The sequence below is a fragment of the Eulemur rufifrons genome, chromosome 28 (genome assembly GCF_041146395.1).
Source record: "Eulemur rufifrons isolate Redbay chromosome 28, OSU_ERuf_1, whole genome shotgun sequence".
Taxonomy (NCBI): Eukaryota; Metazoa; Chordata; class Mammalia; order Primates; family Lemuridae; genus Eulemur; species Eulemur rufifrons.
This window is the reverse complement of record NC_091010.1, coordinates 2,825,621-2,852,114: the sequence shown is the minus strand read 5'-3', so window position 1 is coordinate 2,852,114 and position 26,494 is coordinate 2,825,621. Positions and strand designations below refer to the sequence as shown.

General features: G+C 38.8%; 1 protein-coding gene across 1 annotated transcript in view; it reads right to left on the bottom strand.

Annotated features, from left to right (window-relative positions):
* Positions 1-25,619, bottom strand: part of CSGALNACT2 (chondroitin sulfate N-acetylgalactosaminyltransferase 2) — a 30,872-nt gene extending 5,253 nt beyond the window's left edge. The window contains exons 1-6 of the mRNA XM_069460000.1: positions 24,781-25,619; positions 22,401-22,617; positions 20,924-21,025; positions 17,134-17,312; positions 14,907-15,001; positions 3,550-3,631 (exon numbers count right to left, since the gene is read on the bottom strand). Of these exons, the coding sequence (XP_069316101.1) occupies positions 3,550-3,631; positions 14,907-15,001; positions 17,134-17,312; positions 20,924-21,025; positions 22,401-22,617; positions 24,781-25,441 (1,336 nt within the window). The 5' untranslated portion in view covers positions 25,442-25,619. The remainder of the gene's footprint in view (positions 1-3,549; positions 3,632-14,906; positions 15,002-17,133; positions 17,313-20,923; positions 21,026-22,400; positions 22,618-24,780) is intronic.
* Between the last annotated feature and the right edge of the window lie 875 nt (positions 25,620-26,494).

Sequence of the window (26,494 nt, the reverse complement as noted above, 5' to 3'; positions counted from 1 at the left end):
TGGGTTAGGGCACAGATGTTGGCTTTAATAGACAAAAATTCCAAAGCAGTCATTATAAATATAGTCAAAGAAATAGAAGAAATCATGCTTAAAGAAGTAATGAAAGGTAAGATAACAATGTCTCATCAAATAGAGAATATTAATAAAGAGAAAAATTATATATAAAGAACCAAATGGAAATTATGAAGTTAAAAGGTATAATAACTTAAATAAAAAATTCATCAATCAGTTCACAGTAGATCTGAATTAACAAAAGAAAGAATTAGAGAACTTGAAGACAGATCAGTAGAGATTATGTAATCAGAACAACAGAGAGGGGAGAAAAGAATGAAGAAAAATGAACAGAGCTTCAGAGAAATGGAGGATACCATTAAGCATAAGCATACACATAATGACAGTATCAGAAGGAGAAAACAATGAGAAAGGAACAGAAAAAATATTCAAAGAAAAAAAGCCAGCCTCTGTATCAGAGGGTTCTGTAAGGCTGGTGGCAGGCACCCCCTCCCCTCCCTAATGGAAAAAGAGGCCCATGAGACCTGCCGAGAACAATGCCTGCAAGACCCAGCTAAGTCAAAGGATGACCACACCTGGATGGTTACCCTGATAAGAGTCTCGGTTCCTGGAGTCCACACATACCACCAGCCCCTTCTATTTCTCAATACCCGCCCTAAAACTGCAACAAAGCAATTCCTCACTCTTCCTGCCAAAATTCTTCACACCAAAGAAACCCCATCCCCCAACTCTAAAAACATATATAAGCCCACTCAAAACTTCTGGGCAATGTGACTTCTTGGGCGCATCTCTCTCTCTCTCTCTCTCTCTCTCAGGGGCCGTGAACCTCACCCAGGAGCGCCCCAATAAAGCCTCGTTGCTTAACCCTTTCAATTCTGCTCGTCTTTCTTTCTCTGGTGCCGGCCAATCCAAAAAACCTTACAGGTTCCACATCTGCAGATTTAACCAACCACGGATTGATAATATGTGTGTGGTGGGGGGGAACCCCAAAAAGAAAAAAATAAAATAAAAAATAATACAAATTAAAAAACAATACAGTATACAACCATTTACATATGTAAACAACCATTTACATATGTAAACAACCATTTACATAGCATTTACATTGTATTAGGTATTATAGGTAACCTAGAAATGGTTTAAAGTATTTGGAAAAATGTGCGTAGGTTACATGCAAATACTAAACCATTTTATATAGAAGACTTGATCATCTATGGATTTTTTTTTTTCTTTCAGCATATTATGGGGGTATGAAAGTTTAGGTTATGTATATTGCCCTTGCCTCACCCTTCCCCCATCTATGGCTTTTGATATCCACAGGATGTCGGGGATACAGTCTCCCATGGATACTGAAGGATGACTGTAATGTCTGAAACTTCCCAAATGTGATGAAAAACATTAATGTACATATATTCAAGAAGCCCCCAAAACTCCAATAACCCAATTAAAATGAGCAGAGGATCTGAACAGACATTTCACCAAAGAAGATATACAAATGGCTAATAAACACATGAAAAGATGCTCAACATCCTTAGTCATCAGAGAAATTACAGTCAAAACCACAATCACATACCACTTCACCCCACTATAATGGCTAGAAACAGAAAGACAGATAATAACATTTATTAATGAGGATGTGGAGAAACTGGAACTCTCATACACTGCTGGCAGGAATATAAAATGATGTAGCCACTTTGGAAAACCATGTGGCAATTCCTCAGAAGGTCAGACATAGGGTTACAATGTAATTCAGCAATTCTACTCCTAGGTATATAGCCAAAAAAATTGAAAATCTATGTCATCAGCATATTCATAATAGTCAAAAAGTTGAAACAACACAAATGTCTATAAACTGACAAAAAAATAAACAAAATGTGGTATAACCATACAATGAAACATTTTCAGCTTAAAACGGAATGAAATACCTGATACATGCTACAACATGGATGAACCCTAAAAACATGCTGAGTGAAAGAAGCCAGTCACAAAAGACCCCATATTATATAATTCAGTTTATATTAAATGCCCAGAAAAGACAAATCTATAGGAGGTAGATTACTAGATGCCTAGGTTTGGGGGAAATGGGGTGTGGTAGGAAAGCAGGACAGACTGCTAACAGGTATAGGGTTTCTTTGTGTGGTGATAATGTTCTAAATTATTTTTTTTGAGACAGAGTCTCATTCTGTTGCCCAGGCTAGAGTGCTGTGGCATCAGCCTAGCTCACAGCAACCTTAACCTCCTGGGCTTAAGCGATCCTCCTGCCTCAGCCTCCCGAGTAGCTGGGACTACAGGCACGTGCCACGACACCCGGCTAATTTTTTCTATTTTTAGTAGAGATGGGGTCTTGCTTTTGCTCAGGCTGGTCTCGAACTCCTGAGCTCAAGAAGTCCTCCCACCTTGGCCTCCCAGAGTGCTGGGATTACAGGCGTGAGCCACCGTGCTTGGTCATAATGTTCTAAATTTGATTGTGGTGATAGCTGCACAACTCAGTGAACTGTACATTTAAAGTTAGTAAATTTTATGATATGTGAATTATATTTCAATAAAGTTATATAAAAAAGAGATGAGGAACTGCAAGTATCCATGGCACTGCAGAAAAAAATGTATAAAAATCTGCTTTTGAGGGATAGTGAATGGTCATTGTTTTACTAAGCAAGAAATCAAGGAAAAGAGAATTAGTTTCATTTAATAGTCTTTTTATCATTATTTCCTGATTTTCCACTATTCAAACATTACAATGATAAAGACACAAGGCAGGGAGATTTCCAAAACAATGGTTGATTGTAAAAATGAATATAATATGAAAATATGTTCTATGACTTCTATGCTGTGGAACGGTAGCCAGCATTAAATCAATCAGGAGACATGGAATTAGGTTTCAGCCTGCTTTATTAAACTGTTCTCTGACACTTTTAGTTTTTGCTGGGTAAGGCCAAAGCTGGGGTGGAGAAGTATGATTAGACAAGATTCTTCAAGGGCCGTCTTTTGGCTGAGGGGAATGGACAACTAAGCTGTGACTCCAACTACCAACTCCAACTTTAATCAGAGCTAGAAAGAACACCTCGTTTTTCATTTGTCTTAAATACTGGGATTTTGCATAATAGTTTACTAGACAACTAAAGGAGTTTTCATTTCAAAATAAAAAAAATTAAAGCCCTTAGTCTAATCCAAGATTACTCCCAGCTGTAACCACCCATGAGCACAACAGTAGAGTTACAGAGAAATCTTTTGTAAGAATACTCCAAACAACTGCAAATATGGGTAACAAGTCAAACAGGCGTTTTTAAAAACAAGTGTTTTGATTTTGAAGGAATAAGTAAATATTATATTATACTTTTATCTTTATGACCTCATTTTTGCTATTCAAAGACATTAATTATAAACTCACTTGGCCTTTTATATCTCCAGATTCCTCTTTTCAGCTAACTTCAGATCCATAATCTAATAGAACACTCAAATCTGAGACCTTTTAGCAAAATCCCATAAGCTCTACAGTAAATATGTAAAGCCCTATCCTTAAATGTAAGGTATACTTACCAATGGTCAGGAAATCTGATCGATATTGACAAGTCATTCCAAAGCCAAAATCTCTCCAAAAGCCAGAATCCTTTTTGTGAACCTAAAAAAAAAAAAATCAATTTATTCCCTTAAGAACTAGAAAATATGTTAATCGACAATGAAACAAATTAAAATATTTTCTACAGGATACTTTTTTCCTGTCATGTATGTGACTCATAAAGGATCACACACATTTATTAAATCCTGACGAAACAAACAAAACTACAGTAATCCACATGAGCAAAGGCTTCTTGTCTCTTTCAATGTAATTGAACTCAAGCTGTACAAAGTGCAAGCTGGGTTACTAATAATCACACAGTGTGGGGCCTGACCTCAAGGGCTTACGTTCTAGGACAACAGTTGCACGAGCACATACTGTAACACACCGTGATCAACTCTACACAGTAGTCGTCATTTAGTGCCTACCTAGCATTCACTCCCCAGGCCCCCTCCTGATTGGTACGGTTTTGTTCTGGTAATCACCTAGCCCCAGGCAGGGTGGGAAGCTCCTGTCACCAGTAACTTCAGAGTGGGCCATGAGTATACCAGTGAGATAGTCACACCAAACTTACTACAGGAATTGGTTCACCACTAGGTATTAGAAAAAATTCAGGCCAACAATCTAAAAGAGGAGGGTTGTTGGGAACTTTGGAAAACAAAGTCCCCTCATTCTTCTGGGAGAGACACTAGAAAGGCCACTTGCTCATAGGGAAGGGGTCAACAAACCACAACCTCAGGCTAAATCTGGCCTGCTGCCTGCTTTTGTAAATAATTTTATTGGAATATAGTCAAGCTCATTTGTTTACAAATTGTCTATGGGTGCTTTCACAGTACAGTGGCAGAGTTGAGTAGCTGCAATAGGAATGTATGGTCCACAAAGATTAAAATATTTCCTTTCTGGCTCTTTACAGAAAAAGTTTGCCAACCTCTCATGTAGGATGCAATTATGAAGCTTGGGATTGCCAAAGTCCTTTCCTACCATGAAGAAAACCAGCTTTAAAATGAAGCTATCACCATTGAAATCCAAGTATAGAAAGAAATATTAAAACCAGGGCTTTGACAACACTGAGCCTCCAGAATCTTAGAAGATGAAGCCTGACAAACCTCCTTTATTTTATTCATACTTTCAACAAGCGTTTAATCTGTTAGATATGGTTCTAGAAACTGAGGTTTAGCAGTGAACAGAGGTGACAAAGTTCCTGCCATCATAGAGCTTTTGTTTTGGTGGGAAAATAGCAAATAAATAAATAAATACACATTTTAGGTAGTGATACATGCTAGGAAGAAAAATGCAGCACGATAAGGGGAGAGCCTGACAGAGGAAAGCCTGTCTTGGACATAACAGCCACAAAGGCTTCTCTGAGGAGGCAAGTGTTGAGCAGGGAACTGACTGAAGTGAGGGAGTGAGCGACGCAAATATCTGGAGGAGATCACTCCAGGCAAGGGGGGCTGCTGCAAAATGGCTCTAAGGACAAACAGCAAGGAAATGATTGTGGTAAGAACAGAAAACATGAGGCCCTGGGGTCAAGACGAGGCTTACAGTATTTCTTTAAGGTAAGTGGTATTATAGCATTTTTGTATGCTTGTGGGAAGGAGTTAGAAGAGGCAAAGTGTAGTACAAGAGGGTGAAGAATGGCCGGAGGGCATCCCTGTTCAGGCAAGGGCTGAGCTCTAGTTCATTACAAAGGGGACCGACCGGCTGGCATCACGAAGGGATGTGGGCAGCTCTTCCACTGGGAATGGAGAGACACTGAGGCAGCGGGGCTGACAGAACTCATGAGAGAAGAATAAGGAAGAGAACTTCTGACTACTCTTTTCCAAATGAAATAGGAAAGCAAAGCAAGTGGAGAGTGAGAAGTGGTGAGGGGTTGCTGGGAGGGGTGAAGAGAGGTCCGAGTGGCCTGTAGGAAGGAGAGTAGGAGGGCCAGGTAAGGGCAGGACTCCAGGGCGGCCCAGGAGCCTCGGCCTGTGGTTGCATCTCTAAAGCAACGTCCAGTCTGTAGTCAGGCTGTGGTGCTCCACTGCCCTGGGGCCTGGTGAGAGTCGCCCTTGATCAGGTTGGGGTTCTATAGAGAACACCGGAAGGAGTGAGGGGCAAGTGAGGTGAGTGCACAGCAAAGAAGGTGTGGAAAATGACTAGCCATGGAGTCTGGCTGGGCAGGAGGGAAGTCAGGATGTAGACATGAGAAGGGTGAGAGAAGGCGAGAGAGATGCCTCATCCAAACTGCAGCATTCTGAGACAGCTTCCTGGAGGAATAAAGCTGGAGTTGGGATAGATAGATGAGGAGGACTGAGCCAAGTGATAGAAGATGTGCTGGGGAAAGTTCAGGCAAAAGAACAGTTTGTGCGAAGACCTGCAGATGGAGGAGAGAGTACGGCCAAGGATGGTGAGACTTGAGTCAGAAGAGGTGTCCACAAGGTAGGCCGGGGCTTGGCAAACTTTTCCTGTGAAAGGCCACGTAGTAAATACCTTAGGTTCTGCAGAACATATAGTCATTGCCACAACTACTGAACTCTGACACTGTGGTGTGAAAGTAGTCACTGATAATAAATAATTAAATGAACTTGCTGTGTTCCAATAAACTTTACGTATGGGCACTGAAATTTAAATTTCATATAGTTTTCATGTGCCATGAAATATTATTCTTTAAAAAAATATATATATATCTATGTTTTGAGATGGGGTCTTGCTATGTTACCCAGGCTGGAGTGCAGTGGCTGTTCACAGGCATGATCACAGTTCACTGCAGCCTTGACCTTCTGCTCAAGTGATTCTCCTGTTTCTGCCTCCTAAGTCGCTGGGACTACAGGCATGTGCCACCGCACCTGGATAAAATATATTTTTATTCATTAAAATTTTCCCATTCTTAACTCATGGGCCATACAAAATGAGGTAGAAGGCCAGATTTGGCCCACAGGCCACAGCTGCTGACCACTGGCCTCAAGGGACATGCAGGGCCACATCACAGACAACTGCATGTACCTGCGGTACTTCTTCCTTTTCTAGAATTTAAAGCTCTTTGAGGGCAGTACTTTTGTGGATTTTAATCATGGCTATATCCCTAGCTCCTAGAATAATACCAGGCACATAGTAGGTAAATATTCAATAAATGTTTGTTAAATAGATAAATAAATAAATGAACTTATAGGGGCATCATTTTAGTGTCAGAACCAAGGCTAGACTCTAATATTCTCTTTAGTCAAATATAATCCTGGTACAAAATATTAAAGCAAACCATCCACTTTGATATCTCTACCCCATGCCAATTCTGCTTTTATAAATACTGTGACTTTGTAACTTAGTTTCCTAAAAATTATTCAAATATTATCAGACTTAGGGAAAGGAATCGTTGGTTTTGTTTGATTTTTAAAGCAACAAATTTTCACTGAGGAAAGTAGAAGGAAATTAAAATCATCTGTAGTCTTGACTGTTAATATTTCATTCCAATGTTTTATCTGTCCTTCTAAGCATGTGGGAGACACAGTTATCCACATGTAACCTACATCCCCAGCCGCTGGCCCCTCACAGAATGCCAGGTTTATGAAGCCAACTAGCAACTTGGCACCTTCCCTTGGATATCTAATAAACAACACACACATACCATGGCTCAAGTTGAAGTCCTGATCTCGCCTCTCCCATTCCTTTCTTTCCCTCATTCACCACATCTAATCTACCAGGAAGCTTTGTCAGCTTTGTCTCCCAATCACATCCAAACTTTTCTCCACAATTACCACCCTGGCCCTAGACACAATCACCTCCCCTTGTCTACTGCAAAAGCCTAACTGGCTGCTTCCAGCCGGCGCCACACACAACCCACTCTCCCTCTAAAGGCTTCCTAACACATTGGCATAAAATCCAAACTCCTTCCAGGGGCGTAACAAGCTCTGCACAACCTGGCCTTTGCCTTCCGTGCTCCAGCCACCTTCGGAAATCCAGCAGCTGTTCCTACTGCCTGGAAGTGCCTGCCCCCAATCACTAGCTGGTTCCTTTCTGTCCTTCAGATGGCCCCTCCAACAGCTCCATCTCACAGAGATCTTTCTGACCAAACACGCCACAGAAACCACCAAATCACTCTCCACAGCTCAGCCTGTTTTCATGATTTGCGTGGCACTTGTTATCTGATTTTAATTTCTGTCTCCTCCTACCAGAATAAAGATCCTTGTGAGCAATAAACATACTTGTCAGGGTCAGGTGCCAGTGGTGAATAGTGACTGGCATTGAATGGACCCTCACTATTTGGTAAATTAATATAACAGAGGCAGTCTGTGCAGTGGAGGCTTTGGAGCCACACTGCCTGGGTGCCTGGCCTGACTCCAGCCAGCTGTGCACGGCAGGCACTCAACCACAGCACAGCTGTGTCCTCATCTGTAAAAAGGGGGTAATAATAGCACCTATCTCAGAGGTTGTTAGGAGGATTAAACAAGTTAACATGCAGGCAAAACAGAACAGTACCCTGCACATAGTAAATGGTACATAAAAATATTAGCTCTTACCATTAAAATCTCACCTAAAATAGATATACACATTTCCCATTTTTAGCTTTACATTTTCCTCTACATTTACACTGCTGTTTGCTTTATTTACATTTCACAAATGTTTTCCTCTTGATATACCATATTCACCACAGTATGACCCATAATTCAATTCATCATTTTACTATTAGAGTTTTGCTTGCTTTTAATGTTATTGATTTATGCATATTGCTACTGTATAGCTCTGATTATTTCTCCAGGAGAAACTGTTGGGAATGAAAATTACTGGATTGGGGGATAAACCTGTTTATTAATAAAACTCTTGACCCAGAGAGCTGCATTCCCACCAGCAGAGATGGAAGAGCTCCCATTCTCCCAGCCTCACTCGCATGACCGTGCTTTTTTAAAGAAGTCCTTTAACAGCAGAAAAAAAGTATTGTACTACTGTTTTAATTTATTCCTAGTAAGGTTGACTATTTGAGTATGTTTATTGTGAATTATTGTCAGTTGTCTTTTGCCCGTTTTTTCTATTGGGTGCATTCCTGTTTACTTCTAATATATATATATATTTTTTTTTTTTTTTTTTTGAGACAGAGTCTCACTCTGTTGCCCAGGCTAGCGTGCCATGGCGTCAGCCTAGCTCACAGCAACCTCAAACTCCTGGGCTCAAGCAATCCTTCTGCCTAAGCCTCCCGAGTAGCTGGGACCACAGGCATGTGCCACCGTGCCCGGCTAATTGTTCTGTATATATTTTTAGCTGTCCATATAATTTCTTTCTATTTTTAGTAGAGATGGGGTCTCACTCTTGCTCAGGCTGGTCTCGAACTCCTGAGCTCAAACAATCCGCCCGCCTCGGCCTCCCAGAGTGCTAGGATTACAGGCGTGAGCCACCGCACCCAGCCTACTTCTAATATATCTTTAAACATCAAAGAGGGCAAGCGTTTGTCTTTTAAGTGAGAAGACTGAAGCTTAGAAAGTTAAGCAATTAGCAAAGGTTTACAAGTGATGAAACTAGAACTTGAAGTGCTTATTTCGCTATGCAACATCTAGAACGAATCAGCATTCAAATGATTCTTCCCCCATAACCCTCCAAACCTTTAACCCTTCTATGTTGACTCTATTTGCCACTTTTTTTGTTTGTTCTCAATTAATTTTAACACATAACTTTTTACTTTTGGAATAATTTTAGATATACAGAGAAGTTCCAAAACAGTAAAGCATTCTGATATACTCCTCACCCAGTTTTAGCTTCCCCTAATGCTATCATCTTACATTGTTGTGGTACATTTGTCAAAACTAAGGAACCATCATTGGTATATTACTATTAACTCAGCTCCAGACTTTATTTGTATTTCACCAGTTTTTCCTTTAATACCCTTTTTTCCGTTCCAGGACCCAGTCCAGGGCACCACATTGCATTCAGCTGCCATGTCTCCTTAGCCTCTTCTTGGCTCTGACGGTTTCTCAGTCTTCCGGGTTTTTTATGATCGTGACAGTCTCATGGACAGGTATTTTGCAGAATGCCCTTCCATGTGTGCTTGCTGGAGCTTTCCCCATGATTAGATTGAGGTTATGGTTTTTGGAAGGAAGACTGCAGGGCTGAAGTGCCCTTGTTACATACCCTCAAGGGTACACGACATCATTGGTGATGTTAACCTTCACCACTTTGGTTAAGGTAGTGTCTGCTGGGTCTCTCCACCAAAAAGTTTGTTTTTCTCTTTCCATACTCTTTGGAAGTGAATCACCTAGTTCTACCTTGTGGAAAAGGGAATATCTACGTAAATTATCTAGGATTTTACAAGGAACATTTGCTTCTTCTTCCCTATCTTACTCTAATTTAGCCTATCCATTCACTTACTATTTATCTATTTATTCACTCGCTCATTTATACCACTATACTCATAGATATTTATTTTATGCTTCGGGTTACAATCCAGGTTAAAGCTATTTATTTTGTTGCTCAGGTTGTTCCAGCTTGGGCATTGGGAGCTCTTTCTTTTGGCTTCTGTGCCCTTTGACACACCCTCATCCTTTTGTCGTTTGAGTACTTTCTTACTTTCTGGAGCTCTAAGATGCTCCAGGTTCCTCTTTTATTTTTTTCTTCTTTTGAGACAGGGTCTTGCTCTGTTGCCCAGGCTAGAGTGCAGTGGCATGATCATAGCTCACTGCAGCCTTGAACTCCCAGGCTCAAGTGATCCTCCTGCCTCAGCCTCTCGAGTAGCTGAGACTACAGGCATGCTCCACGACACCCAGCTAATTTTTCTATTTTTTTGTAGAGACAGGGTCTCACTAGATTGCTCAGGCTGGTCTCAAACTCCTGACCTGAAGTGATCCTCCCACCTTGGCCTCCTAAAGTGCTGGGATTACAGGCATGAGTCACTGCACCCAGGCCCAGGTTCCTTTTGTATATTTCTTGCTGTAGCCCTAGAATCAACCATTTCTCTAGGGAGCCCTGGCTCCTTTGATTGGAAAATGGTGTTAGAAACCAAGATTTGGGAGTGGAGTGTGCTTGGGGACTACTGGGGTGTCACTGGTTCTAGGCCCTCTCAGACTAGTAAACTAGGTAATACAGATATGTACACCATATATATACCCTTTGACACCATAATTCCAAATTGCTATTCATTTCTTTTTAATTATGTCAACATAACGATTTATACTATTACATCAACAAATGTTTAGACTTAAATAAAAGTTTTAAGCCAGACATGGTGGCTCATGCCTGTAACCCTAGCACTCTGGGAGGCCAAGGCAAGAGGATAGCTTGAGGTCAGGAGTTCAAGACCAGCCTCAGCAAGAGTGAGACCCTGTCTCTACTAAAAATAGAAAGAAACTGGCCAGACAACTAAAAATAGAAAAAATTAGCCAGGCGTGGTGGCACAGGCCTGTAGTCCCAGCTACTTGGGAGGCTGAGGCAGGAGGATCACTTGAGCCCAGGAGTTTGAGGTTGCTGTGAGCTAGGCTAATGCCACAGCACTCTAGCCCAGGCAACAGTGCGAGACTGTCTCAAAAAAAAAAAAAAAAAAAAAAAAATAGTAATAATAAATAAATAAAAGTTTTACTGCTTATTTTGTTTACCATTATTTTATTCTTAGGTCTTCCTCTCTCAACATGTTCCTTTCTCATTTTGCTAAACTAGATAAACAGGTCTGTGAGAATAAACTTTTGAGTCTTTCTTTAAGGGACAGGGTCTTGCTCTGTTGGCCAAGTTGGAGTGCAGCGGTGCAATCAGAGCTCACTGCAGCCTCCAACTCCTGGGTTCAAGTGATCCTCCTGCCTCGGACTCCTGAGTCAGCTGGGATTACAGGCATGAACGACCACACCCAGCTTGAGTTCTTGAATGTTCAAAAATGTCTATTTTGCCTTCAAATAGTAAGTGAAATATAGATTCTAGAATCACAGTTTTCTTTATAATTTTCATGGTACTGATTTATTGTCTAATACCAATACTATGAAAAAGAAGGTGAATGCCGATCTGATTCTTATTCCTTTGTGGACAAGCTTGGATTTTGCTATTTTTAGTGTCTTTGGAAGCTATTATGATTAGCCCTTCAGTGCTATTCTCAAACACCAGAAGACTTGTCTTTCCTTAGCTATGCAAAGTTTTCATCCATTTCCAGCTTGCTCTCTCTCTTTTCTGGAATTCCCATTAAATAATTTTGGAGCTTCTGGATTGATTATCCATGTCTCAATTTTTCTTTCATATTATCTCTTGGTCTTTATGTGTCCAGTTGGCTTGTCTTCTAGTTTACAAATTTGTTTCAACTGTGACTACTCTGCTACTTATATTTTCTTATTCTTGTAGTCTTTATTTTTCTTATATTTTCACGATTTTCAAGTTCTGAAATAAATCTTGCTTTAGCAACAAATCTTGTTTTATGAATTTAATGTTTTTTCTGATCTCCCTAACAATATACTTTAAAGTTATTTTCTATCTGGATTCATATTCTCATGTTAATTTTTCTGCTTATTAATAAATTTGTTGCCTTTCTTTCAATAGTGTTGGTTTTCCACAAATGTTTAGTTTTGCTTAATTGCTACTCATTTTTTTTTTTTTTTGAGACAGAGTCTCGCTCTGTCGCCCTGGGTAGAGTGTAGTGGCATCATCGTAGCTCACAGCAACCTCAAACTCCTGGGCTCAAGCAATCCTCCTGTCTCAACTTGCCAAGTAGCTGGGACTACAGGCGTGCACTACAACGCCCGGCTAATTTTTCTATTTTTAGTAGAGATGGGGGTCTCACTCTCGTTTAGGCTGGTCTCGAACTCCTGAACTCAACCAATCCTCTTGCCTTAGCCTCCCAGAGTGCTAGGATTACAGGTGTGAGCCACCTCGCCCAGCCAATTGCTGCTCATTTTTATGTTATAAATCATTGTTGAAAAATCCATGGCTACTAGCTATAATTACAGGGGCCTATCCTGAGTCATAGAGTAGGGGCAGAACATGGTTTCAGGGAGAATGTGCCAACAGTAACTCATCTCTGGAGGCCAGGACCTCCCTATCTACCCTGACCTGCCTCTCTAGCTCCAGGGACTACAAGCACTGCCTGTGATGCCTGCTACTCAGCACATCCCCGAGAAGCACATATGCTCCATGCTCCCTCCACTCCCTGTCCGCTAGGAGCTCAGAGAAAGCAGGCAGCCCCATCTTCACTCACTGTTCTCCTGAACATGTTCTAGACTGCTCTCTCCTCCTGTAATCTTATGCCAACTGTTGCCAACTTACAGAAACTTCTGTAAATTGGCAAACTTATGTCTGCTAACAGCTTCCTCATTTTCCAATACTAATGTACCTTTTTCATTTTAATAATTCATTTTTACCAAGCATATGGGGTGTCAGATAAGGCAGATGTAGGTGCTCAATTTACCATTTTGATCCTATTTGTACCTATATTCCTAATACTGGCCTACCGATAAGATAGAGAGATGTGTATGGGTGTGTGTGTGGACGTACTATGCCAGATGTTGGTACCAAGCTAATGCTATCCTCATAAAATACATTAAGCAGATCATATGGTATTAATATTACCTATTCTTTGAAAGTTAGAAAAGCTCTTCAGGCCAGGTGCGATGGCTCACGCCTGTAATCCTAGCACTCCGGGAGGCCGAAGTGGGAGGACTGCTTGAACTCAGAAGTTCGAGACCAGCCTGAGCAAGAACAAGACCCCCGTCTCTACTAAAAATAGAAAAATTAGTCAGGCGTCATGGTGCGCACCTGTAGTCCCAGCTACTCAGGAGGCTGAGGCAGGGGACTGCTTCAGTCCAGCAGTTTGAGGTTGCTGTGAGCTAGGCTGACGCCACAGCACTTTCAGCCCAGGCAACAGAATGAGACTCTGTCTCAAAAAAAAAAAAACCGAAAGAAAGAAAGAAAGAAAAAAGAAAAGCTCTTCAATAAAACATTATATTTTTGTACCTACAAGGTAATTTTTAGTAACTATTCTAATTTTTTAAAAGGCTCTGAATTTTTGCAGAGCTTCCATCTCTTTTATTTATGAAACACTAACATAAATTTAGCTTGTGTTATTTTATAAAATTTCTTTCCTTTTATTCAGAATTTTTTAAACTTACATATAAAATTGATTTCTCTCAATGTTTTTATATTCTAATTTCCCATGTTATGGAAACTGTACAGATTACCCTGAATCTGATCACTTTATTAAGAAAAGATTTTTTTACACATAAATAATAAGCTCCTGTATTTGTCAACCTATTTTTGTTTCATTAATTTCTGCCTTTATCTTTACCTCTTTCCGACTTGTTTCCTTGGAATTATTTTTCATTTTTTTTAACATCTTAAATTGACTTAGCTCATTTTCATTTTTTCTTAATGTTAACAATACAAGATTATGCAAAATGCAATTTGGTATCCTGGACTGGATTTTGAAACAGAAAAAGGACATCAGTAGAAAAACTGGGGAAAACCTAATAAATCTAAAGTGTAGCTAGGAGTAACTTAACAATATTAATTTCTTAATTTTGACAAATGTATCACAGTTATATAAGATGTTAGCATTAGGGGAAACTGAGTGAAGTATGGGAACTGTCTGTACTATCTTTGCCACTTTTCCGCAAATCTAAATTATTCCAAAATAGTAACGTTACTTACATATTTTTAAAAGCTTATGTAAGTATAGTTTTGACAATAACTACAAGTTTTGATATACAGCATTTACATTCCATGACTTTCTAAGTAGTTTTCCATAGTATAATATTTCCTCTTATTTTGCAGAGCAGTTTTAATTTCTAGTTAGTAGAGGTTTTTTTTTTGGGAGACAGAGTCTCACTCTGTTTGTTGCCCTGGCAAGAGTGCCGTGACATCAGCCTAGCTCACAGCAACCTCAAACTCCTGGGCTCAAGTGATCCTTCTGCCTCAGCCTCCCGAGTAGCTGGGACTACAGGTATGCACCACCATGCCCGGCTAATTTTTTCTACTTCGGATAGAGACAGGGTCTTGCTCTTGTTCAGGCTGGTCTCGAACTTCTGAGTTCAAGCAATCTTCCCACCTCGGCCTCCCAGAGTGTTAGGATTACAGGCGTGAGCCACCACACCAAGCCGTTAGTAGAGTTTTAAAATTAAATTTTATTTTCAGTATTACTAAAAATAAGTTGGTAGAATGACTGTACAATTTCCACATTCTGGAACATGAGGTTTTTCTTTATGACCTAAACTCCAGCTCCCCCCCAACTTAATTCTGAAGCAATAAATGTGAAAGTATTTTACTGGGGGTGTGAAAATAGACTATGGAGAAGTGTTTACAATAACTACAATTTTTTACTGACAGTTTGTTTTCTACTTGTACAACAAATATGAAGTAATCTAAGGAAGATCTTTGGAGGCTTTCATAACTGACAATGTAAAAGTCTCACCAGTTGCTGCTCCACAGGTGGTGGCACGTCCTGGTTGGCATAAACGATGGCAGGGTTGTAAAGACTGAACACCACAGGGTAAAACACCTTCTTACCTATAAATGAAAATATATATTTGTGCCATACAGAGAAGTTACGAAGGATTGCTCTTTATTGTAATATCTCTTAAGGCTTTATTAAAGTCTTTCTATTATCACACAGGATGATTTTATTGTATCACTATTGTATTTTATCAATATTCAGCCTACAGAACACCATGTCAATTGATGAATATGATGATGATTTTAGGTCAGGCTATGAAACTACAACCTTGTAAAAGAACAGAGAAGAAAAAAGACTAGAAGGTGCTTACGTGTTTATTCCCTTTGACTTTGGGGAGCTAAACAAAGGTATTCTCTCAGCTACTCATTAGGGGAGCCATTCAATACTCATTATTTCATCTAATCAGCAGTAATAAATGTAGATTACTTCTGACAATCACCAAAGAAACGTAGAAACTTCTGTTAAATCTACCCTTCAAAATCCAAGGAATACTGTACAGTGAATAGATATGTAAAGAATAATTAAAATAGGGCCAGGCATGGTAGCTCACACCTGTAATCCTAGCACTTTGGGTGGCCAAGGCGGGAGGATTGCTTGAGACTAGGAGGTCAAGACCGACCTGGGCAACATAGTGAGATGTTTCTACAAAAAAATTTTAAAAATGAGCCAGGTGTGGTGTGCTGGTGTTCACCTGAGGCTGCAGTGAGCTATGCTCACACCACTGCACTCTAGCCTGGGCGACACAGTGAAACCCTGTCTCTAAAAAAAAAAAAAAATACACACACAAAAAGCAGATTTGAATCAAGATCTGGAAAAGTTGGGAAAACAAGAATTAAAAATACCTGATGTAATAGTCCTTGCAGAAGACCTTGCCATTAGTATTCAAACTGATTGCATTCAAGGGACCTTAAAGGCCAAGTAGCCCACCTCCCCTCAACAAAGAAACCCTTGCTGTGACTGGGTTCAATCACGTAGTAACTGTCAGGGAGTGTGGGAGCAACATGGTAGCCTTTCCATTACAAGATCCCTAGCAGATGTTCATTCTATCTTCTTTCAAATCCATTTAGGGAGGGGGAGCTTAATTTCCTGCAGGCAAATCTATCTCTGGATGTAAAATATTTCTTTTACACTGAGCAAATATGTCTCCTTTAATTTCTACATTTTGAATTTAATGCTGCCTAGAGTAACAAAAATAAGCCTAACCCTCATTTACTCAATAGGCTTTCAGAGAGTTCCTGACAACTACTCCTAACCAAACTGATTAATAAGAAGGCAATCATTTGTATACGAATAGTTCTACATAAAAAACATTTACTATGAGATTCTTTTTAAAAATTTATTTTAATTGACAAAATTATATATACTTATGGTATATAACATGTTTTAATATATGTATACACTGTGAAATGATTAAACCAAGCTAATTAACATATCTGTTACCTCACATACTTATTTTGTGGTAAGAACATTTAAAATCTCTTCTCTTAGCAATTTCCAAGTATACAATACATTGTTATTAACTATAGTTACCATGTTGTACAGATTTCCTAAAGTTGTTTTGTTCTTCATCCTGTTGAGACTCTTTAAAACAGAAAACTTCCTTTTTTTTATTTAAAATAAAATTTGATTTATAAAAATGTCATTTGTTCATTTTTAAAAAAATATCCACAACATGAAGCAAAATATACTAATAATAAATCACCCCAAAATTCATAGTCTGGAGACCAAGCAGTACCTTCATCTAGCCCTCTGCGTGAGTATGAGTATGTGCGTGCATGCATGTGTGTACACGTGTATTCGTGCGTGGGGGCCGGCACTATATGCCTGAGGCTGAGTGCTTCTGGCTCTCACATGTTCACACCATGGGCTTGGCTCTTTTTCTGACCTGCACTGCTTCCTTCTCATCAATTTCGAGACTTCCTATTCCTTTGCATTTCTTCATTTGGCTTCAAATGTAGTCATTGGAATTTGGCCCCAAGAGAACAAAGGATCTGAACTTCAGAGGGTCAAATTTTCAATTTCCTACTTAATATTCCAGTTAAATTAAACTTAATGTAATTTAAGAGAAAACATATTAGGGTTTAAGTAAGACTTCTTTTCCTTCAAATTAAATGATTCAAAACATAGAACATGCTGACACTGTTCTAAATTCTATACTCAGCTCATCTACCAATGTTGTACGCACCTGGCTCAGCATTTAACCGGCAGCTGTTAAGGAATTCGGCTGAGAAATATATATCAACATCACAGAAAAACATCAAGACCTCTCCCTTGTCCCAAGCTCGGGCACCCACATTTAGTCCTCGTCCACGATTAAATTCTTCATTCAATGAGACCAAGGTGTAATTGTGAAAATCAGACTCACTATGAGGAAAGCACATACAAAAAATGGTAAGTCCCATTTTATTTTATTTATTTATTTATTTATTTTTTTTTGAGACAGAGTGTCGCTTTGTTGCCCTGGCTAGAGTGAGTGCCGTGGCATCAGCCTAGCTCACAGCAACCTCAAACTCCTGGGCTTAAGCGATCCTACTGCCTCAGCCTCCCGAGTAGCTGGGACTACAGGCATGCGCCACCATGCCCGGCTAATTTTTTCTATATATATTTTAGTTGTCCATATAATTTGTTTCTATTTTTAGTAGAGACGGGGTCTCGCTCTTGCTCAGGCTGGTCTCGAACTCCTGACCTTGAGCGATCCACCCGCCTCGGCCTCCCAGAGTGCTAGGATTACAGGCGTGAGCCACCGCGCCCGGCCCGTAAGTCCCATTTTAAGTTAACTCTTTTCCTTCAACACAACTTACAAAATATCTTTTGCACTTCAAATATTTTATTATGTTGGTTCTACATTCACACAGGGAAAGAAAATGATCAGCTTCACAAGTATGATCATCAGGGACAGATATTCACTGCATGCCCACATCTGAGGCAGGATGCTGGTGGGGTGAAGTTCAAAAAGTGTTAGGAAGTGGCCACTGCCCTTTGGGATCTTAAAAACCTATTGGGGAGATAAGAAATACACACATGGAAAAATAGCCATAATGTCTGGTAAGAAAATAATGCACCTAAATGAATGACACACACACACAGAGTGCTCTTCTCTCAAAAAGCATCACTTGGATCTCTGTACAAATGTGCCCTTATCAGAGGGATCCACCCTGATACCACATGTGGAATGGCTCCGACTTCCCTCTCTTTAATCTCTACCCTCTTCCCCTGGCTGTTTTCCTTAGCACCAACAGACACGTTTGTTCGAGTGTCTCCCCTACTCCATGACAGCAGGTATTTTGTTTTGTTCATTAGTATGGACACAGTGTCCCTCCAATAGGAGTTCAATGAATATTAGCTGAATGAATGAATGAATAGCAGTTCTGAGAAAAGAGACTGCTTCTATCTGGAGTAGTTAGAGAAGATGTTGGAACTGGAACTTGAGTTACGCCATGGTTAAAATGCTGAATTCAGTGGCAAGGGCAAAGGTCATTTTAGATCATTATTCTCAGAGGCAAAGTGTTGAGAAAGCAGAAAGCAGAAAGCATTTTAGAAAACAGAGATCAGAAAAATCAGATTAGAACAAAAGGACCCTAAAATGGGAACAAGGAGAGAAGGGTCAGACTGAGGAATACCTTCTTCCATGCAAGGTTAAAGAACTGGGTCAGCATCCTAAAGGCAAGGAGTGTCAGCAGGGCTTTTCTGCTAGGGCAGTGGTTCTCAAACCCACAGCATCAATTTCCCCTGGCAACGTGTTAGAGACGAAATTCTCAGGCTCCACCTCAGATCCACTGACTCAGATGCTAGGGGTGGAGCTGCACATTTAAATTTTAGTAAGTCCTCTAGGTGACTCTGACAATACAGTTGGAGAATGACTCAGTGCACTAGGGTACAGCCGAATAAAAAAAGTTAACATTTTAGGAAGATTACTCCTGCAATAGTACAGAACAGGTAAGGGAGAGATGGAAGCAAAGGCTCAAATACTACATGATAGACTCCGAGTGCTCTGAGTGTCGAGGATGCACCTCCCCATCTTATGGGATATAAATGTCTCCGTTTTATGGAGGAACTGACCATTACCACCTCATATCCCCAGCACCAAGTGGAGGCATTGATCACAGAATCCCCCTCACTTTCTACCCACCCCAACCACAATAATTTCCTAGAGGTGGGGACCAGGCTTAAACTGGCCAATCCCAATAGCCCCCACCCAACCTGGCCATAGTGATTGGCTCAAGAATGGGCAAAATGTCCTTCCCTGGGATTTTCTCAACTGGAGCTGGGAGAAAGCTCTTTCCTCTCTGATGGCAAAGCTGAGAAGATGTGAGCCCAGAGCCGCCAACAGTCATATCCCTCACCATTGGAGGAAGCCAATCTGCAACAGGAGAATGATGTCAACATGCAGAGAAAAACAGACAAGAGAATGTTGATGGTATTCAAGTCTCTGATTCCAGTCCCTGAGACGCCAAGGTTGCTTTGATTTTCTTCCCCAAATCTGGTTGTAACAATCCCTTTATTTCTGGTAGGCACCCAAGATTCTTCAATACTGCTCCTATTTCCTTAAGCATGCTCAAGGCAGGTTTACATCGTTTGCCACAGAGGAGTCTTGACAATAGAGGGACAACTTCAGTAGTAACTAGTGTGAGCACTTGGCACTTAGTAGGTGACTGAAAGGAAGGAAGAGAGGAAGCGAAGAAATGGAGGGAGGGGGAACCAGAGTTAGGGTGGTGGCAGCAGCAAGGAGGAGACAGAGAAGAGGTCCTGTGAAGTAAGTAGGAACTGACAAATTAGAGGTAATTCTAAGTAAAGAAGGAGTAAAAGACTTTGGCTCTCAGATGTCAAGTCCAGGGTATTGTGAAAATGGTCTTACTCTGAAGTAAAAGAGGGCTGTCAGGAGGAGCTGGTATAGGGAAGGGGAAGAGATGAGTCATGTTTATACACCTCAGGGCTGTGAGGGTCCCTGCAGGGCAGAAACTGAGACCGCTCAACTATGCCCAGTCTTCTTCCAACTACCCCAGTCAGACTCCCAAGCAGTGTACCTGGAACACAGCAGGCAGGACTCAATGAATGTTAGTTGAATGATTTGAGAAGAATGGCTGGCCAAATCTGGACTCTTAGGGAATGGTTACAACTAGCAGAAAGGTAAAAAACTAAAGGACACAGAGTTGGTGTGGTTAGAGAAGGCAATTAACCTAATAATTTACATTATTTCATATTTACATTTACAAAATATTCACATTTTATAAACATAACATTTTAAGATGAAAGTACTGGTTAGGTTGTCAATGTAAAAAAGCAATTAAAGAAGATAACAGAGAAAAGGCTGAATTTGGAAGTTAGGTTGTACCTTTGGGCCTATCTTTTTGAAAAGAAAAGGCTGAGAAGCTAAAGAATTAATAATTAAGTATGAAGGAATTACCAATTTATTCATTTAAACCTCTGAGCACCTACGATCTGCCAGGTACTATATGGGTTGCTTAGTTACAGAACTACTATTCCGGGAAGTTTATCTGTGAAAGAACAGAAACACAACAGTAGCTATTGGGTACTGCAGAATCAGGGGGTTTCTTAAGGATATGGGAGACCTAAGCATTGTTTATAGGGGAAGAAGAAGGAGCCTGAGGAATTGGAAGGAAAGAAAGGTGACAAGTAAGAGATAAGCTCAGGAGATGATGGTATCAAAGTGAAAGGATTCAATTTAGAAAAAGGGAAAGAAGCAAATATACAGAAGATGAGTGAGCCATAGAGGGAGAGCATCCTGATCATGCCAGGCTGCCTGCTAAGCGGTGAAGGGAAGTTGAGTCATGTAGGATTGCATGCGAAATGAGGAACTTAATATCACCACCACTACTCACATGTTCAGCCAACTTTTAAATATTAGTTATTCAAAATTATTAACTTTTTTAAGTATCTGAAATTCTCACTCTACTAGTACTGTCTATATATATAAATAAAATTAAAGGACTTCACTGTGGACAGGGCTCACCAACCTTGTGACAGATTCTAGGATAGACTTGACTTTAGACAGTCCTTCTTTACCAAAATACACCACTGTGAGATGAATCCTCTTGTCCTGATGAATACAAACATCCCTAACAGAATTGAGAAATAAAGTTCGTTCAAGAAAATATATGAGGCACTACTTATTCAAAAAGCAATCAAATGAAGCTTTAACAACAACAAAAAAATGAGGCATTACTGATACAGAATGAAGTCACATGAAATAAACATAAAAGTGGCAATATTTCTGAATTACTGAAGCCACACAAAGGCACAAAGTCTATGCCTGAATGAGTACACATCTTGGAAGGTCATGGAAACAGTTCAACATTTTTGCCATATTTCAAAACAGTTTTGGAACGTTTGCTTTGGGATTGCTCTCGGATGCAAATTATTAATACAAGATATTCAAGGAAATAAATTCAATCAGTTCATCGCCAAATAAATAATATTCAAGTTTTGGATCAATAGTTATTTTGTCCTCAGATTGGCTAATTCCAAAAAGTATACCTGCCATTAAGGAATAAATATTAGCCATGACCGAGATTACTTACTGCAAAGAACAAAGTGCCTCTGAAAGCAATTCCAGGGAAGGCAATTTAAAAAAATGCTTTAGAAAATAATCTCAAGTGAACTATTATAACAGTAAAACTCATTTGGAAGTATGAGACTTCGAACTAATTTCAATATGAGAATAAAAACTAGAATCATAAAGCACTAAAACTAGTATAGTAAAGTATTAAGAACATTAAAAATATTACAGTATTAAAAACATGGTATTAAAAATATTAATGTATTAAAAATTTAATTGTTAAATTAAGAAAGTAATATTTTCCTCAAATAGTTATTCTAATGTGTAGTTATTACCTCTTTAACATTTCAACATTTTAAAACATCCAAATTTAACAACATAAAAAAGAAAAACTTTATACGTTCTCTGCTTCCCAAGATAGAATAACTTTTTCCCATCTTTAGTGGAATGTTTGTATTTCTAAATTTATTTCAATTTAAAAACTCAAATCATTCTCAAGGAGATTTCCTTGGAAGATACCAATGTTCTATATCTCAATTGGGGTAGTGGTTTGTGAGTGTATACATTTGTCAAAAGTCATGAAACCTATATTCTTAAAATACGTAGATATTGTTGTATGTAAATTATTCCTCAATAAAGTTGATTTTTAAAAATTTAACCTGTACTAAAATGAATTCACACACAATTATAAAGGCAATCAGATTTAGTTTCTAATAGCTGTCACTCTCAATTTATTTCATAGTTCAAATTATCAATAACACAATGTACTACATACACATGCTTAAAGAAAAAAGAGAATATAAAAAAATAAAGTTACCCTAAAGGCTATAAAAATTATTCCAAAATCCTAAGTAATTATACTCAGTGAAGATAAATTAAGTAAATCGCCATCTTTTTAGGAGCATGTAGCCAAATCATTAAGCCCTGACAGTTACCTGAAGTTCTGCATAAACTGTGCAAATGCTTCAGTTCTTTCAGCAAGTGGCACAATTATATTAATAATCGATCTAGTAATGTCAATCATCTCGCTCTTCACCTTCATGAGAGGTCCAAAAGGGCGGAAGAGGGTCACATGTCTATATTCCATAAGGTCTGCTTTCTTAAAAAAGAGTTCATACTGTGTGCCCTTATCTCTCTCGGTGCGATAATAACCTAAAGAAAAGAGTTAGGAACAAAGATGTCTCCATGTTAATGTTTACAAATTCAATGAGAAGAAGGATTTTACTCAAAGATCAAATGTATTAAACCAGACCTGTAGGGTTTTTACCTATTTGTGAAAATATTTATCACCACTGCACAGTCAGTAACAACTATCCTTTAAAAGAAAAGGAGAGGTTGAAAAAAAACGTTCACTGCTCTGCTACATTATTCAATCCATAAAATATGTTTTAAATGACAATTATTCATTTTTACACATGACTTTTTTAAACACTGGAGCATATCAACAAAATAACCATATGACAAAGAAATTACTTCTAGCAACATTAAATTATGGACCGAAGAGTGAAAACTTCTATTGTTCAGTTCAGCTCAACAAAAACAAATCTAGTGCCTTCGTATCAGTCACTGGTGATATAAAGAGGACCACATGGTCCCAGTTTTGAGGAAGGGCTAGTCTGGTGAGGGTGACAGAAAAATAATAACAGTATAGTTTTATACACACACACACACACACACACACACACGTATATATGTTTTTACTGAATAGATACAGATTTAAACACAGTGATTTGCGATACCTTCGTGAGAAAAGAATGGAAGTCTACCAGGCAATTTGATTTTTAAGTGTCACACTCAGGAGAGAGATGGTTAGACCTATAGATGTGTAAGTCACTCAGTTAATATCTGGGTATAAAATGGTGAACAAGATTGACTTGGTTCCAACCCACCTGAGGTTAATAGTCTAACAGGAACTACAAATCAGGAAGTGGGCAACACCACATACTGTGACAAGTGCTATGGGTGTCCAGGTGACAACAGCTATCTCAGACTTGAGGTTGGAGATGACTTCTCTGAAGAAATGATACTGAGCTAAAGTCTAGAGGAATAGTAATTACTCAGTTGTTGTTAGTAATCATTTTGGGAGAGGGAGAGCAGTAGCCCAGCACAGGAAAAGTGAAGGACTGAATATGTTCCATGCAGAGAAAAATCCTGACAGTAACAGAATCCAAGGGAGTTATAAGATAAGCAGAAGCTGCAGATATAAAACTGGCATAGCTCCCCTTCTTTTTAGGCAGAGCTGATGTGAGGACATTTTATATGTTACTTAGTCATCTTATCTCCTCTGTAGTTTTCAATTCTGCCACAAACTACAAACATAGAGTAAGAAGACAAAAAGCTGAGCTGGCAGAAAAAATAGAAGTTTTGAGAAAAACAATCCTTCAAAAATGGCAAGAAGTGATAGCACAAAAAAGAACAGGCCGCAGGGAAAAGGCAGCTGAAATGCCACAACAAGCACAATGCCCCCACCCCCCATGGCCTCCAAAGGCCTCACTATGGCACAGCAAGTGACAGCCACGATGATTTGGAGTCAGAAAACCTACATGTGGTTTACTGTTTACAGAATCATGCAAAAAGAACTTTTAAGAAAGATTTATATCCAAAATGGTTTAAAGTCTGCAATTAAATATCTAGCAGGGGGTGTTAAGATGGAGATTAGTAGGAATCTATAATTATTCCTGTTTTTATATATCAATCAACAAATATTATCTTAAATTTACAGCAGTGTTCCTTGACCTCTGAGTCATGTCCCATCTTGATATATAAAAATCCCATACCCTTTCTGCACTCTGTATTAGAAAAATAGGTTATTTTCTTACTTTTCCAAATGCCAAAAATGCTTTTTAAAATCATGTATGCCTCCTTGATGTTTGGACATATACTTCTCCTTCCTCTAAAATGGAAAATAACTATTAGCCTACTAAATTAGTTTTTTTTCTTTCCTTTATCAAATTTTGAGCCTTAGTTCATACATTTTTAAAAACATAAAAAAGGAACATCTAGACAAGAGAGGAATGCAAATCATACACACATGCAAATACAAACACAGCCCACAAGAGCCCTTCAACCGTAGTAGTTAGTATTCTTCTATATAAGCTGAGATTTATTCTATTTCCCTGGTCCTTATTCTCTATTTTTATTATGATCTCATTATAACTTTTTCCAGAAAGTCACTTAAAATTCTTGGCAGAATGAAGTGGGTAAAAACTTAAATATGCTAATACGATGGCTAATGACTGACTTATATTACCAGGATACAATACTAGCATTTTGTCTTACTAACATAACTATTGGCCAACATACTTTTCACATTACCTTCTACGAAGTCATTTTCAGTAAATATCAGTTTCTCTCCAAGGGGACCCTCCTCATCGTCCTGTTCATCATCTTCATCAGGATTATTAATGACCTCCAAGCCAGCTTCAATAACTTCTACCAATTCATCTCGTTTGTCTTTTCTAACTGGCTTTTCTTCAGGATGGCGAGTGAGACCCATTTCCAACTGAAATACTTTCATTAAGGTAAAACTTTCAAAGGGAATGACCCCATATTCACTGGGTAGTTTGGCTCCTATGCTAACTTCAGCTTTGTCAATTTGGGAATGAAGAAACTCTAAAAGATCACTAGGTGCTTGCTCTTTGTTGCCTTGATAGCCTATGCCATTAGCCCCTACATTCTTTCTCTCTTGCAATGATCTCATCTTCTCACTCATTTCTTGTAATTCTTGTTTTAGTTGGGCAATTTGGCGTTTCAGACTGGTTGCCCTGGTTTGATAATGTTCTTCTTGCTCTTGTAGGAGGGCTTGATAATACTCTTTACCATAACTTTCCCCAACAACACCAGGAAGAGATGCATTTCCATCAGTCTGGGGGGCACACTCCAAAAGGTACATAAATAATACCAAAGTGCAGAGCAAAGCAAGGCCCAACAGCAGCCAGTGGGTCCGGGTCTGAAGAATCAATCCTCTTCTAGGCATTCTTATTAATGTGTACTTGCCTAAGCATTAGATAAGCTCTTTGCTTGTTCATACTATTAGCAAAAAGTTATCAAAAATTAAAAACAAAATCAGGATTTCCATAAAAGGTACCAAATGAATCCTGCTGTAGCTTAAAAAATTTCTTTCTTCAGCCGTCATGACTACTTGCAGAAATGAGAAATTAAGTATACTTTCTGTATTGTTACCATGATATACAGAATAAAGAAATCTGATCTATAAAATCCATTATATGAGTGGTGATTTTTCTGAAAGAAACAGATCAGAATCAATCAGAATTTTGTTTCCTTAAGTGTATGTATCAAATTGTTTGCAGCTTCAGTAAACTTACCTATGTGACTACTACATGTAGAGAACCATAAGAGATGCTAATGTAATTTAGAATATTCAGTAAATACTGGAGAATTTTTAAAAATACATTACAAAATACTAAAATATTATGTATAATACTTGTAACTAGTATGCCTACACACCAATAACCTGAATCAAAGAAACATTAAATTATGTTCAGCATAGTTTGTGTTACATAGACTCTACTGTTCTCTAATTATTTGAAAATTATATTGCTTATAACTCTTTATTAACATAATATTTCAATTAATGCACTATTTCCCAACTATAGCATATGACCATTTGGGAACTGAGTTTCTATAAACTGCTTCTGTTATAGTAATAATGGTCTACTGGAGAGAGATATTTTCTTCTAGTTTATTCAGTTCAAGCATTCTACCTCATTAATTTCTATTGCTCAACTCAGCCATTCTAGAAGCCTTAAAATTAAGTGGGGGGAAAAACAATTTCAAAAGGTCACAGACATCTGGAAAACACATTAAGAAAACATTTTTATATCCAAAGTCCTCCAGTACATTATTTGCACATTAGGTCACATAATTCTTTCTACTGTATTATACATCAACAGATTTCCTACAAGTCTGGAAAGGTTTGGGGTCTATATAAAAAAACATGAACATATTAATCATGTTTATCTGCAGAGAAAAAAATTCAAAAAACATTTGTAAATTTACAAAATTACAT